The 23,227-nt window shown below is 35.6% G+C and overlaps 2 protein-coding genes and 1 pseudogene across 4 annotated transcripts in view; all 3 read right to left on the bottom strand.

Moving 5' to 3' along the window:
- The window catches only part of si:dkeyp-110a12.4 (pancreatic secretory granule membrane major glycoprotein GP2), a 9,128-nt gene extending 7,232 nt beyond the window's left edge, over positions 1-1,896 (bottom strand). Inside the window, exons 1-2 of one of the 3 annotated variants that reach the window (XM_042743036.1) lie at positions 1,759-1,896; positions 66-408 (exon numbers count right to left, since the gene is read on the bottom strand). In XM_042743036.1, coding sequence (XP_042598970.1) covers positions 66-144 — 79 coding nt within the window. In that variant the 5' untranslated portion in view covers positions 145-408; positions 1,759-1,896. Of the gene's footprint in view, positions 1-62; positions 803-1,758 lie in introns of those variants that run through there. The other 2 variants (XM_042743034.1, XM_042743035.1) reach the window with 2 other exon arrangements.
- LOC109090235 lies at positions 1,656-9,906 on the bottom strand (annotated as a pseudogene).
- A 1,356-nt stretch (positions 9,907-11,262) lies between these two features.
- On the bottom strand, positions 11,263-16,594 carry LOC109090828 (kelch-like protein 10; the record flags this gene model as incomplete). The annotated part of the gene is made up of 8 exons (XM_019104672.2): positions 11,263-11,535; positions 11,638-11,729; positions 12,069-12,185; positions 12,770-12,919; positions 13,124-13,321; positions 14,325-14,750; positions 15,584-16,076; positions 16,533-16,594. Coding segments are annotated over 8 exons (1,671 nt in total), but the record flags the coding sequence as incomplete, so codon positions are not given.
- Positions 16,595-23,227: the final 6,633 nt, after the last annotated feature.

Here is a 23,227-nt window from a genome sequence, read left to right as displayed (position 1 = left end):
GCATGTAACAGTAAAGTAATGCACTTGAATATTTCTCTTTGCATGTGTTTAATCAGACTTACCACCTTCTTCAATCTGCACAGCAGAAGTTACTGTCCATATTGAGAGCAAAGACCATGTCAGTGCCAGTGTAGCAGGTGTCATCCTTAAAGCCTTTCTGGTCTCCTCTCTCCTGAAACGTAGTACTGTCTTCGGCCCTTTCCACCAAATCTTCTCGGTTATCACCTCGACTAACTGTCAGAGCCAGACGTAGTGCTTGCGCTCTCTCCAGCTCTCCGAAACACAGCTCTAATGAAGTGGGAACCTCCAGTTGCTTTGGAACACCAGCTTGAATGATGTCCACGCCAACAATAAGATTCCACACATGAATAGGACAAGTTGCGGGGAGTCCAAGGTAACACCAACCAACTAGATTTTAGGCAAAAGTAGAAAAAAATACTACTGACAAGACAACCCACTTAGCAGACAGCGCTTTACACCTCACAGTGCGTTGGTCAACAAGGAGTTTGTTTGTCATGCAAAGGGAATGGAGGTACAGGGGCGGTGTTTTGTTTTATCTCACTCTTTTGTCTGTGTAGGTTTTTAAAGGGCATGGCAAACGCTTTACTGTTTCGGGAACCCCAACGACTTGTTTGAAAAGAAATCCCATCACAGTGAGTCAAGGGCAGTTCACTGACACCTTAGCCATAGAGTTGATGTCTTTAACACTGTTTGGACAGAGAAGGAGGTCAGTCTTTCAACCTTGTGAGGGAGATTTGCAAATGTTAGATGCCAAAATGTGAAGCGATGGCATTGCAATTAATTAATTTTCATCTGATAATCAAAAAAAATAAAAATAAAACTAAAAATTAAACATAAAAAAAAAATTTTAACATTGCAAACTACACAAAATTCAAAGGAAATATACAATAAAATGCATGTCTTCTTGTAAACAAAATTTATTTTGGTTAATTCCTCTGTTGAGACTATTTTGAGTCTGAGAAAATATGCAATACTGTGTTTGGGTTATCATAACCTGACATGAAAGATATTATGCATTTTAGTACAGTTTGAGAGAAAGATTTCAGTTTCCTCGTCTTCCCTTGTCCATTCTAGGACAAAGAAAGTCTCTTTCCTTTTACTTTCTGGTTTTACTTTTTACAAGTGCTCTTTGTTGGATAAGTTTTACAGACACTGAATCAAGTGTCTTTTGTTTTGCAAATAGCACCAGATAAATGTTCAAAATGGTCTGCTACAACTCTGCACAGACAATCCACTGAAAGGAGCACCTGAACGGACGATGAGTGCTGTAAAATCAAGCAAATTCCTTCCTAAACATCATAAAATGCATTTAGATTAAAAAATAAACAAGGGCATAATTCCAATAAAATGTTACATAATGTGTTTTTTAATTGACTTCACAGCACAGACTGACAGACTGTGATTACTGTGGGTTTCTTATAAAAGGTTTGATCGATCAATCACAAATACATGAGTGCTAATGTTAAAACCAATGCACTGTACATCATTAGAAATGCATTCTAATTTCAATTTGGTTCATCAAAATCATATTAAAAATCACTTGTTTATGCACAACATGGCATTGATAAAAATTACACCCACTAGAAATCAATCTAAAAAAAAAACAAACAGAAATACTGGACCAATACGGTGTATACGGTACATCAAACTGTGATTTATTTTTCACATTGAGTATCATGAATAAGTTACACCATGGGACAGACCATATAGTAAGGGGAATGTGCAAAGCAAACATACAGGAGAGCTGGAGAGCAGCGCACGGCTCGTCTCCTGGCTGGAGTTAGTGTAGTGTTCACATTACTGGTCTTTGGACTGGCAGGTCTGGAGAGACATTTACTCAAGAGACTCGCTGTCCTCTGTGAACAGCTTGGCCAGATCTGCCACTGTAAACACGGAGGCCTCCGAATGCTTCATAGACGTGGAACTATGACTAGAGAAGATGTTGGTTTTAGAAAGTTTAGTCAAGGTCATTTTTAGTAAACAAAGCAAATCTACAGAAGACTTAAAGAGTATACAATTACTATGTATTTAAAGATCACATTAAGTGGCTTGACAAATGCAGTTTTCTTTTCTGTGTTAATGAGTTTCCTTTTAAATCAGTAAATTAGTACAAGGATAGTTATAGTGGGAGAAACATACCTGGACTAGTTTTAATTAATCAAGGACTCACAAGGTCTGCTGTTTTTGCATTGCTTACATCCGCTCCTCGATGGTGGACTTGATCAGAAACCGATGAAGGAATGTCGGTCTGCAGAAATCAAAAGAATAATGTTATTTACTGATAACATCTCACAGGCCTCGTGGTCCATCAATGAACATCTTGTAAAGTGAAAAGCTGCATGTTTGAATAATATTGCTCTCTCCAGGGAAAAAGTTGTCTCTCTGAATCAGGAGAAAAATAAGCACAGATGTACTACTTACAATAGAAAACAGTCCAAAACAGTTCTAAACAAATATTTGAGTGGATTTTGATGTGAGATCCTTGGTGGAATGTTATTATGGATTATGGACTTATGGTTTAATGTTAAAATGTCTTAGTGATGGAATTTTTTTCTTACAAACAAGCAGTTTTCTTGCTTCACAGGACATTAACTGATGGACTGGAGTGGTGTGGATTACTTGTGGATTATTGTGATGTTTTTATCAGCTGTTTGGACTCTCATTCTGACGGCACCCATTCACTGCAGAGGATCCATTGATGAGCAAGTGATGCAGTGCTACATTTCTCCAAATATGTTTAGATGAAGAAACAAACTTATCTACATCTTGGATGGCCTGAGGGTGAGTACATTTTTGGGTAAACTATTCCTTGAAATATATATATATATATATATAGAGAGAGAGAGAGAGAGAGAGAGAGAGAGAGAGAGAGAGGAGAGAGAGAGAGAGAGAGAGAGAGAGAGAGAGAGAGAGAGAGAGAGAGAGAGAGAGAGAGAGAATTTGTTATCAGCATGCGTTGTGTTGAACGTTATATGATTGGATTGATGCCTACTTGGTCTGGCCAATCCAGTGCACTCTTTCTACAGCCTGCAGCTCGTGGGCAGGGTTTAGGATGGGCTCCACCAGCAGCACATGCATCGCTTCAATGATGTTTAGCCCATTTGAGCCTGTGTGCAGTGGTAGCAGCAAGATGTTGATCTTTTCCTCATATTTGAAAGCACTCAGGTTCTCCTACAAATTAATGCAACAATCATAATTTCACATTTTATACGGCATATTATAGTCAACCCAATTAATTGGATAATATAAGGTGATTTTGTGATTCTTGTCATCAACTGTTAATTGAAAGCATAGATTTCATCAGTTTTAAAATTGATTCATTGAAATTTCAGAATTTGTCATTCTGTCATCTACATTTGTCATCTCATTTATTAATTAATACAATTTAACATTAACAAATGTTTTGTGTCTCATTTATACATAAATTAAACAAGTTTTATTTTAAATTATTATTAAATATAAATGTATATTTAAAAACATTTTCAAAAAAGAGTTTTATAATGGATTCATTTAATTTCTAGAGAAAAATAAATTTAAAATACCTCCTTCTCTGACCAAACACTCTTAAAGACATCAACTCTATGGCTGTCAGTGAACTGCCCTTGACTCACTGTGATGGGATTTCTTTTCAAACAAGTCGTTGGGTTTCCCGAAACAGTAAAGCGTTTGCCATGCCCTTTAAAAACCTACACAGACAAAAGAGTGAGATAAAACAAAACACCGCCCCTGTACCTCCATTCCCTTGTTGAATTAATATTGTTGTCGGATCTACTCATTTTATGAGATATTTAAGTAATTACAGAAAAGAAAGTGGGAAAATCCTTCATTAGACCAACATTTTGTTATGTTACACTCAACACAAACCTGAAATTTGTGAATTCCGTTGATCTGTGCAAACTCCATGTTGTTGTCGAAAAGGGCTTTCCCAATGTTGTCCAGGACGCCCTGCCACTGAGAGACAAGGCGTAAATGTAAGGTCAGAGGTTAAGAGCTGTAGTCTGGTGTTTGATGATGTAACTTATTTAATGAGAGTGTTACCGTGGAGAACACAAGAGACTTGGCTCCCGGGTCGGTCATCTGAATTTTCTTTAAGACTCGAACCACAGCCTCGACCTTCGTGGAGTGGCTACCCTACAGGAGAAAGAGAAAACGGAGATGTACATATCATATATGTTGCGTTTTAACTCTTTAATATGCTGAAGAACAGGCTGTAGGTTCTGATGTGCTCACCTTGTTCATGTAATGCTGCTTTAGCTGCTCAGCCTAGGACAAAAACACAGAGAACTAGAAATGATTAGCAAATTTATCTCATTTTCTTTCTCATATTTAAGCCGATGAGCGATTACCCATCCTCCTCTTTGAGACTGTCATCTCTCAAGGTTGGAGGAATCCCAGGATGCTTTGCATTCAGAAGCTCTATCAGATTGTGCATTAAACCAATACACAATTATATATATAAAAAAAAAAAAAGTTAAGCAACGATACAAATGCACACAAAATTAATCGACAATGATGTGAAAAATTTTTGGACAAAAAAAACCCCAACAGTAAATATATTTGAATTGGGATTAAAATTACTAAACTATAATGAATTAATTTAAATTAATTAAGAATTGGGTTTGGAAAAAAATAAATAAAATATGGATTTGGGATTAAGGCAAGACACCACAGGTGAATATTTTAACAGATAGCCATACCTTCCCAGTTGATTAATCAAAGTACATTAAGACACTTGTTTTGTATGACAAGATTTCTGAAATGTTATGTATAAATAGGCAAATAAGTCATTATCTAATTAAACATGCACTAATTTGAATTCATTTCAAGAACGGAAATTGTTGACAGTTATAAGTTTTATAGAAGGGATTTTGGATATTACCTTTTAATCACTATTAAAATACTGTCAACAGCCAGAAAATTAATATTACCATATTTTAAATATATTACCAAACCCTATTTTTAGGAATAAAATTTTATAATTCAGGTGAATGATATATAAACAATCCCATCTTTAAAGTACAGAAAAAAAACTTATTTTGAGAAAATTCCCTTAAATATATGTAGTTCAATTAAAATCTACATATATAGATAGAGGGGGAAAATGTGTATTTTGGATGTTTTCTTTCTCTAGTCTGCCCCAAATCTCAAATCTTCCAACTGTATTTGACCCAATAGGGATCAACTCCCCAAAACAGTACAAGACTATACAAGTCTAAAAATGTAATGTATGTATCACCACATAATATAACTCTTTTTATTACATTAGGCTGATTCATTGTTGATTATGTTAAGACATATATTATAATACTGACCACAGCTGCAAAATTGCCAGTAAAACAGAGAAGTTCTTTCAAATGTCTTTTTTAAAGAATTGGTTCAAAACATAGACTCAGTGATTAATTTCTGCCATCATTTAGGAAAGCCCCAATTTGGCATTTTATTTGTTAGTATTACATTTTCTAGAAAAAAATGTTAGTAAATATTCTCATTTATTGCGATATATTGTACACTGGTGCATATAAAAATATATTTTTTTTAAATATAATTTTGTTCATTAAATGAGGACAACATCCCGAGATTATTTACTACTACAATTTACTGCATTTTGCTTTCCAATTTTGAATCCAAGGTTGTTTGAACAATAATAAAAAAAACAGTTTATTTGAAAACAAACAAACAAATAAATTATATCAATTAATAAATCATAATAGTACACCACTTATTGTAATAATGATTCACAATATTACTGATTTAGTGTATTTTTTTAATCAAATAAATGCTGCCTATCTCAAGATATTTTTTTATCTCTATCACCAAGCCCTATTTCAAATGCAATATTAATTCTGCTTACCTTCCAAACCTCTCTGCACAGGTGTTCCACTGACACACCAGCGATTAACAGATGTGAGACGCAAAGCCATTTCTGCAGCCTGAATAGAAAAAAAAACAAGAGATTTTACCATTATAAAAATGAATGTCCTGGCCATTCCAAATGAAGCTGTTCTGTGACTGTGTTGTCTCTGGGATTAAAACTGAACAGGATTAATGCCTGCAAAATGATGTGATCACCTTTGCTGTTGTGCACTCCACCGTCTGAGCTTCATCCAGACAGACACGCCACCATCCGGTATGGCCATGTAGCGCTTCTGGTTGCGGAATCAGCGGCCGTCTTTGCTATTGCTGCGGGGGATGTCAACGTCATTGAATTCAGTGTGCACTGCGCAGCACATCATAAGTGGTGATGACCACATCCTGCTCAGCCAGAATGTGAGGCTGGATGAAACCGTGTCTCTTAACACCCTGATACACCAAAAAATAAAATAAAAAATCACATTCACACCAAGGACGATAACTATAAGTTTTGATTACCGTTCTAATTCTATGAGAACTGGGAAATTCACACTTAAAGGAGTAGTTCACTTTCAGAGTAAATAATGACAGAATTTTTATTCTGAAAGTGAACTACTCCTTTAACAATAACAAAGAGACATTCTTTTATTGGAATCACTTTCAGAGCTGAATGAATGATAAAAACGTCTAATAAACAACATTATCATGCAATAGTGTGGATGGTTAGACATTTTGGTAACACTCTACAATAAGGTATTAACTAACATGAACAATACATTAATTACAGTATTTGTTCATCTTTGTTAACATTAGTTAATAAAAGTCAGTCATTGTTGTTCATGTTAATTTATGGTGCATTAACTAATGTTAACAAGCGTAACTTTTGATTTTAATAATGCATTAGTAAATGTTGAAATTAATATGAACTAAGATTACAAAAGGCTGTATAAGTATTGTTCATAATTAGTTTATGTATCTAAAGAAGTTAACTAATCTTAACTAATCAAACTTATTGTAAAGTGTTACTGATATATCTTTAGTATAACATGTATCGCTATATATTGTTAGACTGGTGCATGTAAATACATAAAATGCATTATTTGAAAATATAATTTTTTCCATGCATTTATTTATTGAGGAAAACTTCCCTTTTTTAGCCCATTTTGCATTAGATTATTCTGACCAAAAGTGACAGTAAACACATTTATAATGTTACAAAATGTTCTTCGGAACTTTCTATTCATAAAAGTATCCTACTTAGTATCCTACCTTTTAGTATCCTAAAAACACAGTTTTCACAAAAAATATTAAGCAGCACATAAGAAATTAATTTCCAATAAACAATGCAATCAAAATAGAATCAAAGTCCAAACTACCGGTTAAACTAAGTAAATTGCAGTTGTGCCTCTCTAGTTGGTTCTAACCAGCACTCTCAGGGAAGAAGTGTGAATGTAATTTCATCCACCCACTGGTGACAGATGGAGCTGGGCGAGATGATAAGAGTGGCTCCAGTAGACACAGGTGTCATGGCCACCAGGCAGTGAGGGCAATAAAACGGGGTTGTTTCCAGGTTCTCCTCTTTGTAGCTGACACACTCCGCATGCTGCCACAGCAGACAGTTCAAGCACTGGACCCTAGGCTTGTAGTCCACCAGGCCAAGCTCTCCACAGATGCACTTAAAGCGGTAGTCTGGAGTATTAAACACAGGGATCACAGATGCTCTGGTGGGGGTTTTGAGTTTTGCGTAGGATCTGATTCAGAACTCTCATCATGGCTGTCTTCTGTTGTTTCTTGTTGGGGTCTGTTGTTTCTTTATCATCTTCATCTGTGATGCCTACTGACATCTTCTGCGGTGGATTCTCTGAGTCTATGAGGGAATCTGACTCCCATTTCAGCTCCTCTGTAGAGGGAGGAGGATCCACACTGTTTTCAGAGTCTGATGCTGTCGTATTCGAGGTCTGTGATGCCTCTTTTTCCTGACCAGAAACCCAGCGAGATGTTCTGCTTGGAGTGGCCTTGCCTTGACTTCTGCAAATGAATACAAAATATCTGAAAAAAGTGCATGATCCATTTTAAGTGTGCCTTGTTTTTTTAAATACCAAAAAAAATAAAAAAATAAAAAAATTTACATGGAAAACAAACTGAATAATAAAATAAAAAAAGTGTTTAATATCTATAAGATTTTAAAGCTATTTAAATAATATTAAACATGTATAATTTATAATCTGTAAAAACACAGAAAGCTATATAATCTGGTGTCTCTGAAACATTTTGCACCCATTATTTGTGAACTGGAGTATAAGTCACTGAAATGTAAAAACTGAAACGTACATTTATTTTTGGCTGCATATCTAAGCCAGCACACTCCTGTAAAAGATTTGGAATTTCTTTAAAATAAAAATAAAAACATTTCCCCCTAGTTAAATAAAGGTTATAATAATAATAATAATAGTAATAATAATAATAATAATAATAATAATAATAGTAAAAATTTGTTCTATATTATAAACACAAAAAAAGTTAAATAAAATTCTCTATAGGAGATGTAAAAGGATGTATTCGAGGAGTGGCGGGTTTCTTATTCTTTTCTTTGTAGTTGTTCCCCAATCTGAAGGATCTTGCTAATCCTCGTCCTTTGATCTGCTCCACCATGTTTTCACTAATGAGTTTAGTCAGGATTTTCTTTATGTGGTTCCGGTTCTTTAGGGTGTCATACTTGTACATGGTCCATAGATAAGCAAAAATGGCATTGATTGACACTCAAAATAATATCTATGCGCAGCATCTGCATTATATGTTGACATAGCAATAATTTCAACTTGTAACTCAGTTTATAATTATAAACAGAAATGACCTCATGTTTTGTTTTAGAAAATATTAGTTATTATTTTATGAAAGACAAACTTTCCATATTTTGGTCCTTCTGTAAAGTGTATTAAGGCTCATTGTTTATTTTAGACTAATTTTAATTAATATGTATTTATACATTTCATTTATTCGCTTATGCAAATGACTTTACACTAATGCACAGTGGATCCTGTGGTGCAGCTCTGCTCCTGGGCTTAGTGGGCCTTGGAGTGCAGCTCCACCTCCAGGCTCACGTGCATTACTGCATTGTGTTTTTCGTTTGTTTTTACAATCTAACTTAAAGGAGACTTTTACGGCTTATTAAATCACGTCTGGTAAAATGGTTCTTTAAAATAATGTTTTAGTCATAAACTAAGGATTACCAGGAATGATGAAGTCATAGAAGAATTCCATTCTTTTTTGCATTAGCTGATTGGATTTTTTAATGTGCCCATTTGCTTCACTGAGGAATTCTGGTCTGCCCAACCCCATTTCGAGAAGAAAAATTTTCAGCTGTTCAAAAAAACAAAAAGAAACAAAAAACAAATGGAGAGAAAACACAGCAATTTATTTGTTTTAATGTTTTAGTGTTTGGAAAACGTTATCAGTAAAAAAAAAACACTTAATCCTGATGATTTTGAAATACACACCTTCACTGATTCATCTCCTGAAGCATGGCACAATTTAATATCCTTCCTCTTCTGTAGCCAATCCAGATCCTCCAACAATTTTCCACCTAATGAACATTCAACAGGCACAGGGCAGACGGGATCACTTCTGCCAGGCTCAACCTCCAACTCTTCATTATTCAGACTCATAATTAATGGAATTATCTCCTTGCATAATGGGACATCTTTGGGCACAGGTTTAACTATCCAATCAGTGCATTCCACCCCTGATCCAGAGCAGAAATCAGTCCTATGGTATCTGGAAGAGAATCCTGTGTGGAGCAGCTTGGACGCTCTTCTGATGGTCCTTCTTCTGTGCCTGCAGAAGATATAAAACCCTGGTTTGACTCTTCCTGGTTACTCTCAAGCACCATTCCAAGATGACAGCTGTCAGTCGGTGCTGGGATTGTCTTCACAATCTCCTTCATTTCTCTGATCTTCATGCATATTCCACTCCAGTCTCCTCTTGGATCCATGCGCACCGGCGGCGCACATTTCCTCTTGCTGCTCTTCATGGAAACCTGCTGAGATACAATCACACAAAGTTTCATTAATAACTTAATAAGTTTCCTATTTATTTACCATTTTGAGGTAAATAATTCATTAATTCATTTAATTCATTAAATGTTACAGAATACATGAATTGACAGTTGATGGATAAGTAGCAGAGTTATACACCAGTTTAATTTGACATATAGGAGAATGTAATTACATTTAGAATATAATGCAAATAAATACACAGAACTACACACGTTGAACCAAAATGCATGCAGCTAATGCATCACATAATCACTTATTTTGCTGTAGACTTCAGATTGCAGCTATAATTCTACTTAATTCTATACAGAAAACAGTTGTGGAAAAAGATTGGTATTAGTGCACTAACCTACTCACTTGATAATAATATATACGATTATTATTGGAAAGTCCATTGAAAATACTTGCGTGGAACGTCAGTATATTCAAGCAATACAGAACTGATTCGATATATTCCATTCATTCATTCAAACGCTGCAGATTTCAGACTATCAGTATACCGCCTCATCAGCAGTCGAAACGTACCTTTGTTTTGGTTCGAGGTGTGTTCTTGTCAGCAGCAAATAAATGTCAAAAAATAACTTTCATAAGCTCCAAACCCCGCAGAACATGTTCATGTCTTTATCCGCCATATTTACAGTACAGAAAGCGTCGTCAGTCGGAACCAAAACGATGCCAAGGCACTGTAATATTCTAAACACTAGATGGCGCTAAACGTACAAGTATAACAATATAGCCTATAGGTTGTGTATTTTTTCAGATTATGAATTAAAAAATTACCACACAGCTGAACTTGGAATGACTGAGCCTAGTGTTACACACATATTCAGTACAACTGATGCACTAAAATGCCTCCAGGTTTTACTGTTTACAATCTTTATTGTTTTCAGAAGTCATAAATGACTGCAAAATATTATTTTATTCTCGATTGTTTAATGTAACATAAAGTTACATAAAGTGGTATTTCCATGTGTCTATGATGCCTACAGTAATAAAAAAAAAAACATCACAGATTATTTAGGAGCTAAATCAATCATATACAATATGTGATCAAATATATAAAAAAAGACCAAAATGTATTAACCTGAAACACAGAAAAACACACAAATACATTAAAAATAAAAAATAAAAATATAAAAAAAAAAAATCATAAAAATAAATATAATAAACAAAAATCACAATATTAGACATTGCATTTTTACTCTTTTACTGTCATTTTTATCAATATGTTAAGATTCAGATTTTGTTGTCATTTAGAAGCTTTACTCCAAAGCAATTTAGTACAATAATACAGGAACAGTCCTAATGGGACAACAACTGAGATAGTTTCTACACTTGCAGGATTTGGACCTACAATCTGATGAACAACACTGTATCTGACAGGAAGATTAACACTTAGAATACAACATTTTTTGATTGCATTTATTCATGTGTCACATCACAGGTGCTATGAAAGCTCAGAATGGTGCTGGAAGCAGGTCATTCACTGTCAGACTCGTCTTGTATCTGGACTGCGTCTCGTTGGGCAGCATACTGTGCCATGTTAGGCAATCCTGATATTACGCAACAACTCAGAGCACTGCGGAAAATGGCCATTTCATTTGCATCAAACCTGTGTGTAAAACAGAAAACAGAGGCTGAGAATACAAAGAATTTAGAGGCATTAGCTCATGCAGTGTGAAATGGTTTGAGATTTAGTGTTTGTGGATGTTACCATTCATTTGTCTTCTCATCGTAGCACTCCGCATCAGACGTTGTGCTGACTCCATTAAACCCTCCGACAGCAAACAACTGATCATCAATTACCTGGATTTTGAAGAAGGTATAAAGGAAATTAAATAATGTTCAGCTAAAGTATTTACCTTTATATGAATAAATGATGAAACACTGCAATGAAACCCAATAATGTACAACACAGAATTTCTTGACTCTTGAAATTAGGAAGATGTTTTCATAATCCAACACACTTGGCAATACTGATTCCTTCTGATTTCCATTAAGCCTTCTGGAGTTTTTTTTAGATGCAACTTTCCACTTAGTGTCAATATGGGACCAATACAGATTCCCTATATTCATAATTACCAAATACTTATTGTAATGTTATTTCATAGTTTCTACAAATACAAATAATAACTGTCCACTCACCTCAATGCCAAAGTTACTGCGTGGATTGTACATAGATGCAATATCACACCAGATGTTTGTCAGTGGGTTGTAGGTTTCTGCGCTCCGCAAACGGGTGGCACCATCAAAACCACCAACCTTTAAAAATGTATGCATTCTCTGTATTTGTATGCACACTCATGCATGCATTTACATACACACAAAACAGCCTTTAAACTGTGATCGCTTCCATGATTCTGTAGGTGTGTAAGGGTTATTACAGTTAACTAAAACTATTTAAAAATTGTTTTTGAAATAAAAAAAAATACTTAAAAAAAATTTTCAGATAATTCTGCATGGCAACATTTCTCATTTTCGTTTTAATTTAACTTAACTTACTAAAATAAACTAAAACTATAATAAAAATTATTAAAACTATATAGGCATAAAACACTTAATTTAGCTTAACTTATGTACAAAAAATAAAACTGAATTTAAAAAAAAAAACATTTAGTTTAACTGTATTCTAAAATGATACAAAATTATTATGCTACTATATAGACAAAGATATATTTAAATAACAAAAACTAATAAAAATGACAAAAACAACAACAACAAAAAAACTAAAATAAAATTTGAAAATACATAAAATGTTTTAAAAATTAAATGCAAAATATGAATAAAAGCTAAAAAAGTATGTCAGTGATTCTAAAATAACACTGATGTGTGTGTTTAATACTCACAGCATAAACTAGTTCCCCGTAAGCGATCACACCAACACCACTGCGGCGGCTTCTCATGGGAGCGATGAGAGTCCACTGGTTTGTCTGAGGGTTAAAGCTTTCAGCTGAGAAAAGACACTCTGTCCCAGTAAAACCTCCACAGATATAAACCTGCCAAACACACAAATATCATACATGATGTTCGTGACTAAAGCCTTTCCACAGCTGTTACTGATTGTTCAGAAAAACAGTGTTTACGACACTTATTTATATTTCATACAATGGTCTTTTTTCACAGTATTCTTATGCTATAGTCCACAATTTCTCCATTTCACCAGTCCTTCTGTTTTACAGGTCATGGGTGATTGTTCTTACCTTGCCCTGCAGTGAGGTGGCGCTGGCATCACTCCTCCGTTCGTTCATGGATGCGGTCAGTGTCCACTGGTTGGTGTCAGGATCATAGCGCTCTGCTGATTTGAGCCGTCCATGTCCATCAAAGCCACCGATGGCATAAATGAACCCATCCAGAACAGCAACACTAACATAGCATCGCCGTTCATACATGGGAGCCACCTACAACACAACAGGGTTTTAAAATTTTTTGGCATATAAGTCAGTGCCTATCAATACACTATCTCATTGCTCTCTTCTATTAATTGTAATAAAGTACAATGGTATTACAATGACTTCTGATGGACTTTTAAATGTACTTTATAATATGTATAAATGTGCTTTAAAAAATACTTTTTTGACACAGTCATGAAGGTAATTCTGGTTGTTTTTGTCCAAACACTTTCTGTTATATTATATTATATTATATTATATCATATTATATTATGTTACAGTATATTATATTATATTATATAATATTATATTATATTATATTATATTACCAGGGTTATTATAGTTAACTTAAAACTTAAGCCATACAAAAAAGTGCATGAAATATTATCGCATGAAATAAAATAAAAATATGAAAGCTGGAAAGAAGGTGAAAAATAAGGTGAAAAAATACATTTATTTATAAAATAAATAAAACCCTTAAACTTATTTCAGCTAGTTGCCAAGGCAACACTTCTTATTTTTATTAAGTTTAACTTGATGTACTGTACTAAAGTAGGTAAAACTGAAACATTTAAATACATAGATATATATAGATATAAATTGAAATAAAAATGACAAAAATACAACAAAATTACTAACATCTAAAATAAAAGTATATATCTTAAATATAATTAAATAACACTTATCCAAATATTATATTATATTATATTATATTATATTATATTATATTATATTATATTATATTATATTATATTATATTATATTATATTATATTATATTATATCTGAAGCTACAATAATTGTTGGGAAACAAAAATGTATCATGGTTTTACCATTATTTGGACATGCACCATGGTAATACAGTGTTATTCTTTAAAGTATTCTTTAAACCAATTTAATTCAGTACTGTGGTCCATATCAAAGTACAATCTGATACCCATCATTTCACCACAGTACTTTTTTTTTATAGGAAGCAAAATTAAAGTTACCTTTTGACCTACAACATTGCTCACCTCATTCCAAGTTTGAGTGATAAGATTGAGTTTCCTCACACTGTTAAAATACTCCACACTGTCATAACCACCAACACAGTAGACAAACTCATCCAGGACAGCTGTGCCATGATAGGCTCTGGGACGCTCATCCTCAAGAGTCACACTGACCCAGCGGTCTGCATTTGCATCATATGCCTCAATCACATTGGAGGGACTTCCATTGCTCCATCCTCCGATGGCCAATAGGATCGCAGAGGGCAGACGTGGGCGTGTCAGTTGATGTATGAGCTCTAAGCTGATGGGTCCATGTAAATCCATGTCAAATTCAAACAAAGCCTTCATTGCATTGATGATGAGAGGCATGCAGGCTTCATTCTCCTTCACCAGTGCATTGCTCTTTACATTATTGATGAAATAGTCTGATGTCATCAATCCCATTCGAACCTGAAGCATAGTGAAAAGAGTTTAAACTATCAGAATTGCTAGATTGTTGCAAGGCTGTTACTAGACAGTTGATATGGTGTTCAAAGTGCTTGCAGCATTACAATATATCTCATCTTGTTTCTAGTACAAATATCGAAACTTTCTAAAATTAAGATACATCTAGCAATACGAAGACAAATGATTTAAGATATTAAGTCTTGTTTTACGAAAAAAAAAATGTATCATTATGCATGTTTATGTTTAAAATAAGAAAAATATCTCACAGTGGGTCTCAAGAAAAATAAAGTTTTTTCAAAAGTAAAACATTGGCAGGGTTGTTATATTTAACAAAAAACTTTTTTTTTTTTTTTTTCAGCTGTGAAGGCAACATCAGATGCATTCGCAATATCATTTAGTTTAATTCGATGTGCTGAAATAACAATAAAACTAAAAAAAAAAAAATATAAAAAAAAAAAAAAAAAAAAAAAAATATAGGCTTATTAAAAATAGGCTTATTTAAAAAAATAATAAAAATTACAAAAACACAAAAAAATTACAAAAACACAAAAAAATTAATTAAACCAAAATTAAACTGAAAACAAAAATTGAAAACTAATTCAATATATTGATAAAAATTATAATATATTTTTCTTGTTTTAAGCATAATCTCACTTAATTTTGTTATTAATTTATATTGTTTAATACACAAGACTTAGTATCTTAAGTCATTTTCCTTCTCAAGTAAATGTATCTTAATGGAAAACAAGGCAAACATACAAAAAAAATAGTACTTTTGAAAAAAAAAAGTAAAAAAAAAAAGTGCAGACTGTTGAAAGATAGCTCCTCTGTTTTACCTTTGGCAGAAGCATGGCGATGTGTTTCCTCCTGCTTTCAGGTGCGTAATCAATCCAGTGGAGCACGGCTTCAAAAACCACCTCCTCCTGTTTGACATTCAGCTCATCCTTATCAATGATCTCCTCGAGCTGTTCCAGTGAGAGCTCCAGGAACTCTTCAGATACTTGCAGAACCTCCTCAAAGTGCTGCAGGACGTAGAGCTTTGCTTTATGGCGGAGCTTTGAGCAGGAGTGGAAATCCTCTGTAAACATGCAAATGCCAATGCAGTTCTCCGGACATAAGCGTGACTCCAGGAACTGACAGCAGGCATCTACAAGACCTGAGATTAAGAACTGATCAGCCGCCACTAAGAGCTCCAACACATTCTCTTCTGTAATGAAGACAGATCCTGTGTACGCATACTGAATAATAAGAGACATGATGTTTTGGGACATTCCGGTAATATCATAGAACTGTTCTGGTATTCTGGTCCAATTAGCGGAGAAAAGAACCCTGCAATCAAATTTGACAAAGAAATACAGGCATTATTAATGAGTATTTTTGTTACACCCATTAAAAAATATATTATTTAATATTTTTCGCAAGTAGAGAAGCATGTTGCTTTCAAATATATGCTGCTTTAATTAATGGTAATTTTCACAGATTGTAATTTGTAACAGATTGTTTTCATATATTAAATTTAAAATGCTGCGTAAACTCATAAACATTCTTATAATTCCATTAAAATTAAGAATTTAATTTCAAGAAACATTTTTATCTAAATATTGTAGTAATAGTCCTGTGTTCTGCCAATACACTCACTAATTTCTATTCATTTATACATTAGACATCTTAGGCAGTTTCAACAGTATGATGTAAATTGCTGAAAATTATGTAGGCCCATATAATTATAATTATTTCTAGGTGGGCTACTTTGTATACAGTTGCAGTTTAAATGCTTCTGCTCACCTAAAATAAGGGCTGCAGCCACACAAGATGATCTTGTGTACTTGAAATTCTCTCACATTCCCCCATAATAAAAACACAATATTCACACACAAAAAACGCTCCACAAAAAAACACAAAAAATACTGTACTAATGATCTCCCACATTTATTTTTTTTTTTAACCAACTTTTGTTCTTTAGTAAATATATGTAGTCTTCTCTTCTCACGATTTAAGTCTCAGGACTCTGGAGTTCCATATATTCTAGTTCTAGAATATCTTTGTGACATCATAGTGGCAAAGATTGCTAAAGAGGCTATGTTTTTTATTAATTTGTGTTTTGGCCTTAGTATTTGGCTTTTTGCATCAAAAGCCAACGTTAAGTTTTTATTAACAATTAATAATAATTAACCATTTGATTTTCAACTCAGTGACCAATAAAATTAAACTAAGAGATTAAATAATTAGACATTTGAACATGCAATCATTCAAATACATGGCACAAAACACTAGTTAGTTTTTGACAGTAGGGCAGATTCAAAAGATGTCAAACAGACGTTGCATTCCCACTGACATTTTACATAATGCAGAATAGTTTGGTATTACATGGTACTTCTTTAAACACTGTAAAGGTGAAATTACAAATATCAAGCTCAGAACTGTATTTTTACATTATTTACAACTGCTAATAGCTAGAAACAAATTTGAAAATGTTTAACTAAAATGGCAAACAACAACAAATTTCCACGATATCGACGACATCAAATTCATTACCTATTTGATCATTTGCCATTTGTTGCAAAATCCCGCTTTTTTGAAAATCCGACCAATCCCCATTTAAAAAAGTTCACAGTTCCCGGTTTTACCACTCATCAGACGCTGCTCAATGTTGTGAGAACATACTCGGACAAAGCCCTCCAGTTTTAAAAGAACACATTACAGTCAGTGTCAAAAATCTCTCTCCTCTTCGCTTCAATTAGTTTTCTTGTATGTTCGACACATATTCCTGTCATAAGCACCACAAACACAGACTAGGTGTTGAGGATCAACATTGTTGACATACATACCACATAATATTAGAAAAGGTACCCCTTAGTTTCAAAATACTTACAGTAGAAATAATTTGTAATTTTTACCCCTTTATTCCACAAATTAATCATATTATTCCCTTATACCTACACTGAGGTACTGAGGCGAGCGTGATTTCACCAAGTACAACATGTTCCTGGATCAACATGCTTGTTGATCCTGGAACAACATTACAATCAACCAATCAGAATTGAGATATAACTTTTCAGGGAATATCTGTTTTAGGCTTACAATCAGGGCTAGGTACTTCTAAACCCTTGTTAATCAGTTATCATTTCCCACTGATTTTAGGAATAAATTATGGGTAGGGTTAGGTTTAGGTGTAGGGATTGGGTTAAGTCTATATTTTTGGACAATAATGTTGAATCAGGATGATCAAAAGATGTTGATCCAGGAGCATGTCTTACTTGGTAAAATCACTGCGACCGAGGTACTGAATAGGTAGGCTACACTATAGTTACAAAAAAGTTACCCCATAAATTCTGTTTACTTAGTAACTTATGTTGGGGTTGTAATCTAAAGTGTTAAACTTTATGCTGATTCTTTCAGAGAGGAACATTATCATTTGCTTATGTTATGATTTCATTCTCACCTCTCATTTCATTCATAGCCTAGCCTATCACTTTACTGCTGAACTTGTCAATGGTAGATATTGGGCCCCATCATACACCCGGCGCAATGCGACGCAAGGCGCAGCAAGTGTGTTTGCTAGTTTCAGTCCGGCGCCGTTCGCATTTTCCCGTCCAGCGCCACGTTGTTTAATTCATTTGCGCCCATTTGTGCATCCCTGGGCGTTCTGGTATAAAAAAGAGGTGTGTTCAGGCGCATTGCTATTTAAAGGAGCTGAAAATAGACTGCGCCATAGACCAACTCAAACCTGGTCTAAAGTCTGGCGCAATGTTTTTTCTTTGTTATTTAAAGAGCGTGTTAGTATAGGCGGGTCCACAACGCGCGTACACGCTGCTTATTAAACACAGTGACGCACAGCAGCACACAAACATGCCAAATATTACAAATTAAAGGAATGAAATGCATAAGATTTTTTTGTAGGCTAATTAAATATAAAAATGCCTACATGTCATAATGGATAGTCATTACATGTATCAGAATTCTATTTGCTCGCACACGAGCAGCTCCGTTTCATCTCGGAGACGCGTTAAGTCTTTGCGCTTGCCAAATTCCGCCGTGTAAATAGCAAATCCGTCATGGCACGAGCGCAACTGGCTCTTAAAGGGAATGGAAGATGAGACTCTGATTGGTTATTGCACGTTACGCCCAAAAAAAACACCCATTACTCATTAAGAGAATAGGGACAACCCGTTTAAAACATGCGCCCCTGGCGCGCCAACCCGTTTTTCCGTCGTTAAAATAACAAAAGTGGATTTGGACACGCCCTGAGTGCACCTGCGCCGTGCGCTTTACACTTTGCGTTTAGATCGTTAAAATAGGGCCCATAGAGTTCACGGATTTTATTGTCATCTTCACACAGGTAAAGTGATTACTATAAACACACTTTTGTGTTTGTATTCACATTCAGAAATCAAGAAAACTATTTCACTTGTGCAGGTCTTTTACACACGGCTTTTACACACTTGGGTAAAGTTGGTTTTATATTCAGACATTCGGACTTCCGCGATCAATAACTTTGTTAACATGCACTTAAAAAACTCCGAAAAAAGCTACAAAACAACGAGTATAAAGAGGTAAAACCTACGGGCACCTCTTCTGCCTGGGCATCCTTCAGCACCACTTTGTTAAAGACAAAGACAAACACAGCTTAGAGAGCTGATGTTTTTTTGTTGCATTGCATATTTAGCATTTAATATTTAATTTATATATTTTTAGGGCAAGGCACAGATTGCACACTTCAAGATGTTTTGTTTGTTTAATTAACTCAGATAGCCTGCCATGCATGGTTTTGTGTGCAGTGGGGAATCAGATAATTATTTTCTATATAAGTTTATTTTATTTCTATGTTTTATGTTTTAATTGTGATTTTGAGTTCCTGTTCCTACTATGTGACATAGTAGTATATAAAAGTTCAAATCTCAAAAATGCTTGCAGACTTGACACACTCATATTTAATATATTTCAAATCAGCAACAAAATCTGAGGTGAACTGTCGCATTAATGTTTTCTATGACGCTCAAATTGCGTTAAAAAGCATATTTTAGGTTGATCCAGCTAGCACGCATGTGCAGTCTCAAGCGCGTGTCATGTTTCTATGGCAACCAGTGAGGGAGGCAATGACTTCGACCGCCAAACCGCGCTTTACATTTTCTCCCATTTTTATAATAATAAACCGTTTAATCTTAAAGTTTTAGTGGTCAGATTCAGACTCGACGCAGAGCAGAGAGCACAGAGATGATAGCAAATAAATAACGTCAGCGGCCATGGCACTGAACGAGCAGTCATTATTATAGTTCAGAAGGGCAAACAGTCGAAGTTATTATGCGAGTTAACTCGAGTCAGAATGTAACGTTACATGTGCACAGTTGCATTTGTCATCCGTCACCGTGACATCAAGTGGACTTCTGAAGCTGAAAAAATGAGTGGATTAAGCTTGGACTTGGAATAACGAGAGGATTAACATGGATAACTCTCTTGTCGGAGGATTGTTATGCATCACAGACAGTCAGGTACAAGGAAGAGAGACTATGGCTCCTTAAATTAGGTAAGACAAAAAGTTGTATTTTTCGCAACAGGTTTATTGACTTGTAATAGCAATTTAAGGTGGAATATGTGACAATCGGGTCCAGTCGGGTCTTTGTCTTCCCGGCGGGTTCGGGTCCAGCTTTCAAATAATAGACGGGTCCGCGTCGGTTCAGTGTAGTACATTACGGGTCTCTTTCGGGTTCGGGCACAAATTTTTGGACCCGTGAAGGCCTCTACTACACATTCCAATAAGAGGCCGGAAAAGTTAAATGTACATATAAGGAACAGCTGGAGGACCATTTTGCAACTTATTAGGTCAATTGGCAACATGATTGGGTATAAAAAGAGCCTCTCAGAGTGGCAGTGTCTCTCAGAAGTCAAGATGGGCAGAGGATCACCAATTCCCCCAATGCTGCGGCGAACAAAGAAGAAAAAATAGTGGAGCAATATCAGAAAGGAGTTTCTCAGAGAAAAATTGCAAAGAGTTTGAAGTTATCATCATCTACAGTGCATAATATCATCCAAAGATTCAGAGAATCTGGAACAATCTCGGTGCGTAAGGGTCAAGGCCGGAAAACCATACTGGATGCCCGTGATCTTCTGGCCCTTAGACGGCACTGCATCATATACAGGAATGCTACTGTAATGGAAATCACAACATGGGCTCAGAAATACTTCCAGAAAACATTGTTGGTGAACACAATCCACTGTGCCATTCGCCGTTGCCAGCTAAAACTCTATAGGTCAAAAAAAGCCATATCTAAACATGATCCAGAAGCGCAGGCATTTTCTCTGGGCCAAGGCTCATTTAAAATGGACTGTGGCAAAGTGGAAAACTGTTCTGTGGTCAGACAAATCAAAATTTGAAGTTCTTTTTGGAAAACTGGGACGCAATGTCATCCGGACTAAAGAGGACAAGGACAATCCAAGTTGTTATCAGCGCTCAGTTCAGAAGCCTGCATCTCTGATGGTATGGGGTTGCATGAGTGCATGTGGCATGGGCAGCTTACACATCTGGAAAGGCACCATCAATGCTGAAAGGTATATCCAAGTTCTAGAACAACATATGCTCCCATCCAGACGTCGTCTCTTTCAGGGAAGACCTTGCATTTTCCAACATGACAATGCCAGACCACATACTGCACCAATACAACATCATGGCTGCGTAGAAGAAGGATCCGGGTACTGAACTGGCCAAGCTGCAGTCCAGATCTTTCACCCATAGAAAACATTTGGCGCATCATAAAGACGAAGATGTGACAAAGAAGACCTAAGACAGTTGAGCAACTAGAAGCCTGTATTAGACAAGAATGGGACAACATTCCTATTCCTAAACTTGAGCAACTTGTCTCCTCAGTCCCCAAATGTTTGCAGACTGTTATAAAAAGAAGAGGAGATGCCACACAGTGGTAAACATGGCCTTGTCCCAACTTGTTGATGTGTTGATGCCATGAAATTTAAAATCAACTTATTTTTTTCCTTAAAATGATACATTTTCTCAGTTTAAACATTTGATGTCATCTATTTTGTATTCTGAATAAAATATTGAAATTTGAAACTTCCACATCATTGCATTCTGTTTGTACAGTGTCCCAACTTTTTTGGAATCGGGTTTGTATATATATATAATATATATATATATATATATATATATATATATAGAATATATATATTATATACATACATACATACATACATACATACATAGATAGATAGATAGATAGGTAATATTATATTTATGAACCGTACAGAATATTGTACTAAGCATTAAACCTGAAACGAACTTGGAATTTTTAATTTCAAAGGAAAACTAGGCTATGTTTGTATTTCATGGTACTGTCCATGGTCCTGAGGTTACCTGCACCTTAACATTTCCATAATTTTTCAGTGTCAAATGTCTTTGGCCAAACTTTTCCAGTAGTGGCACATCATCTCCGTGCAATACAGCACACACATACAGTACACATACTGTACACTCACTGGCCACTTTATGAGGTGCAACTTGCTAGGGGGCTGGACCCCCTTTTGTCTTCAGAACTGCCTTAATTCTTTGTTGCATAGATTCAAAAAGGTGTTGGAAACATTCCTCAGAGATTTTGGTTCATATTGACATGACAGCATCATGCAGTTGCTGCAGATTTTGCTGGCATCAGGTGTAAAGCACTTTGAACAAAACAGTTTATTTTTCCATGTTAACACACAGAGATTACTTATAATCCCATCTACATTCTAATAACTGCAGTGTCAAAAACAGGTGTACTGCTCTGTATGTGGAAAATCAGAAAAAGGCCCAAACAATGGCGCCGCTGAGTTCGGTCGCCGTCCAGGTCGATCCCCTTAGACTTCCACGACAAGATGGCGCCGCTGAGTTCGGTCGCCGTCCAGGTCGCTCCGCTTAGATTGTGTTTTTTATTTACTTTTTTACCTACTTTTTGCTTTCTCTTTTTTGCACACATAACCTCTGCACTGATCACTTACGACAAAGGAACACTTTTGGACATTGGATACGCTACCGCTTCACTAACCTGTTCCAGGACACTTTATATCCTCCAACCCATCGTGGCAATCTGATAAAACACAGAACCAACAAATGAAAAAAGACCACCTCAATAACCAACCGAGGCGACGGATCAAGAAACACCGCGGGAAACGCGCTGGGGTCGGCGACAGACTGAGAAAAAAAGAGCTCACAGTCCTCCTCTGCCGAGCATTCTGCTCGCCAATGTCCAGTCTCTGGAGAATAAGATGGACGATCTTAGAGCCAGGATAAGCTTCCAATCGGACATTAGGGACTGTAAACATCCTTTGTTTGTCTGAAACATGGCTCACGCCCTCGGTCCCGGACTCTGCTGTAACACCGTATGATAACTTCTCTGTTTTAACGGATGGACAGGACAGCCGAGGCCGGTAAATCCCAAGGGTGGAGGAGTGTGTTTCATGATTAACAGAGATGGTGTGACCCCAGGAATATCTCC

Source organism: Cyprinus carpio, chromosome B17, assembly GCF_018340385.1.
Source record: "Cyprinus carpio isolate SPL01 chromosome B17, ASM1834038v1, whole genome shotgun sequence".
NCBI lineage: Eukaryota > Metazoa > Chordata > Actinopteri > Cypriniformes > Cyprinidae > Cyprinus > Cyprinus carpio.
Note: the sequence above shows the minus strand (reverse complement) of the source record. Positions and strands in the feature narration are given on the sequence as shown.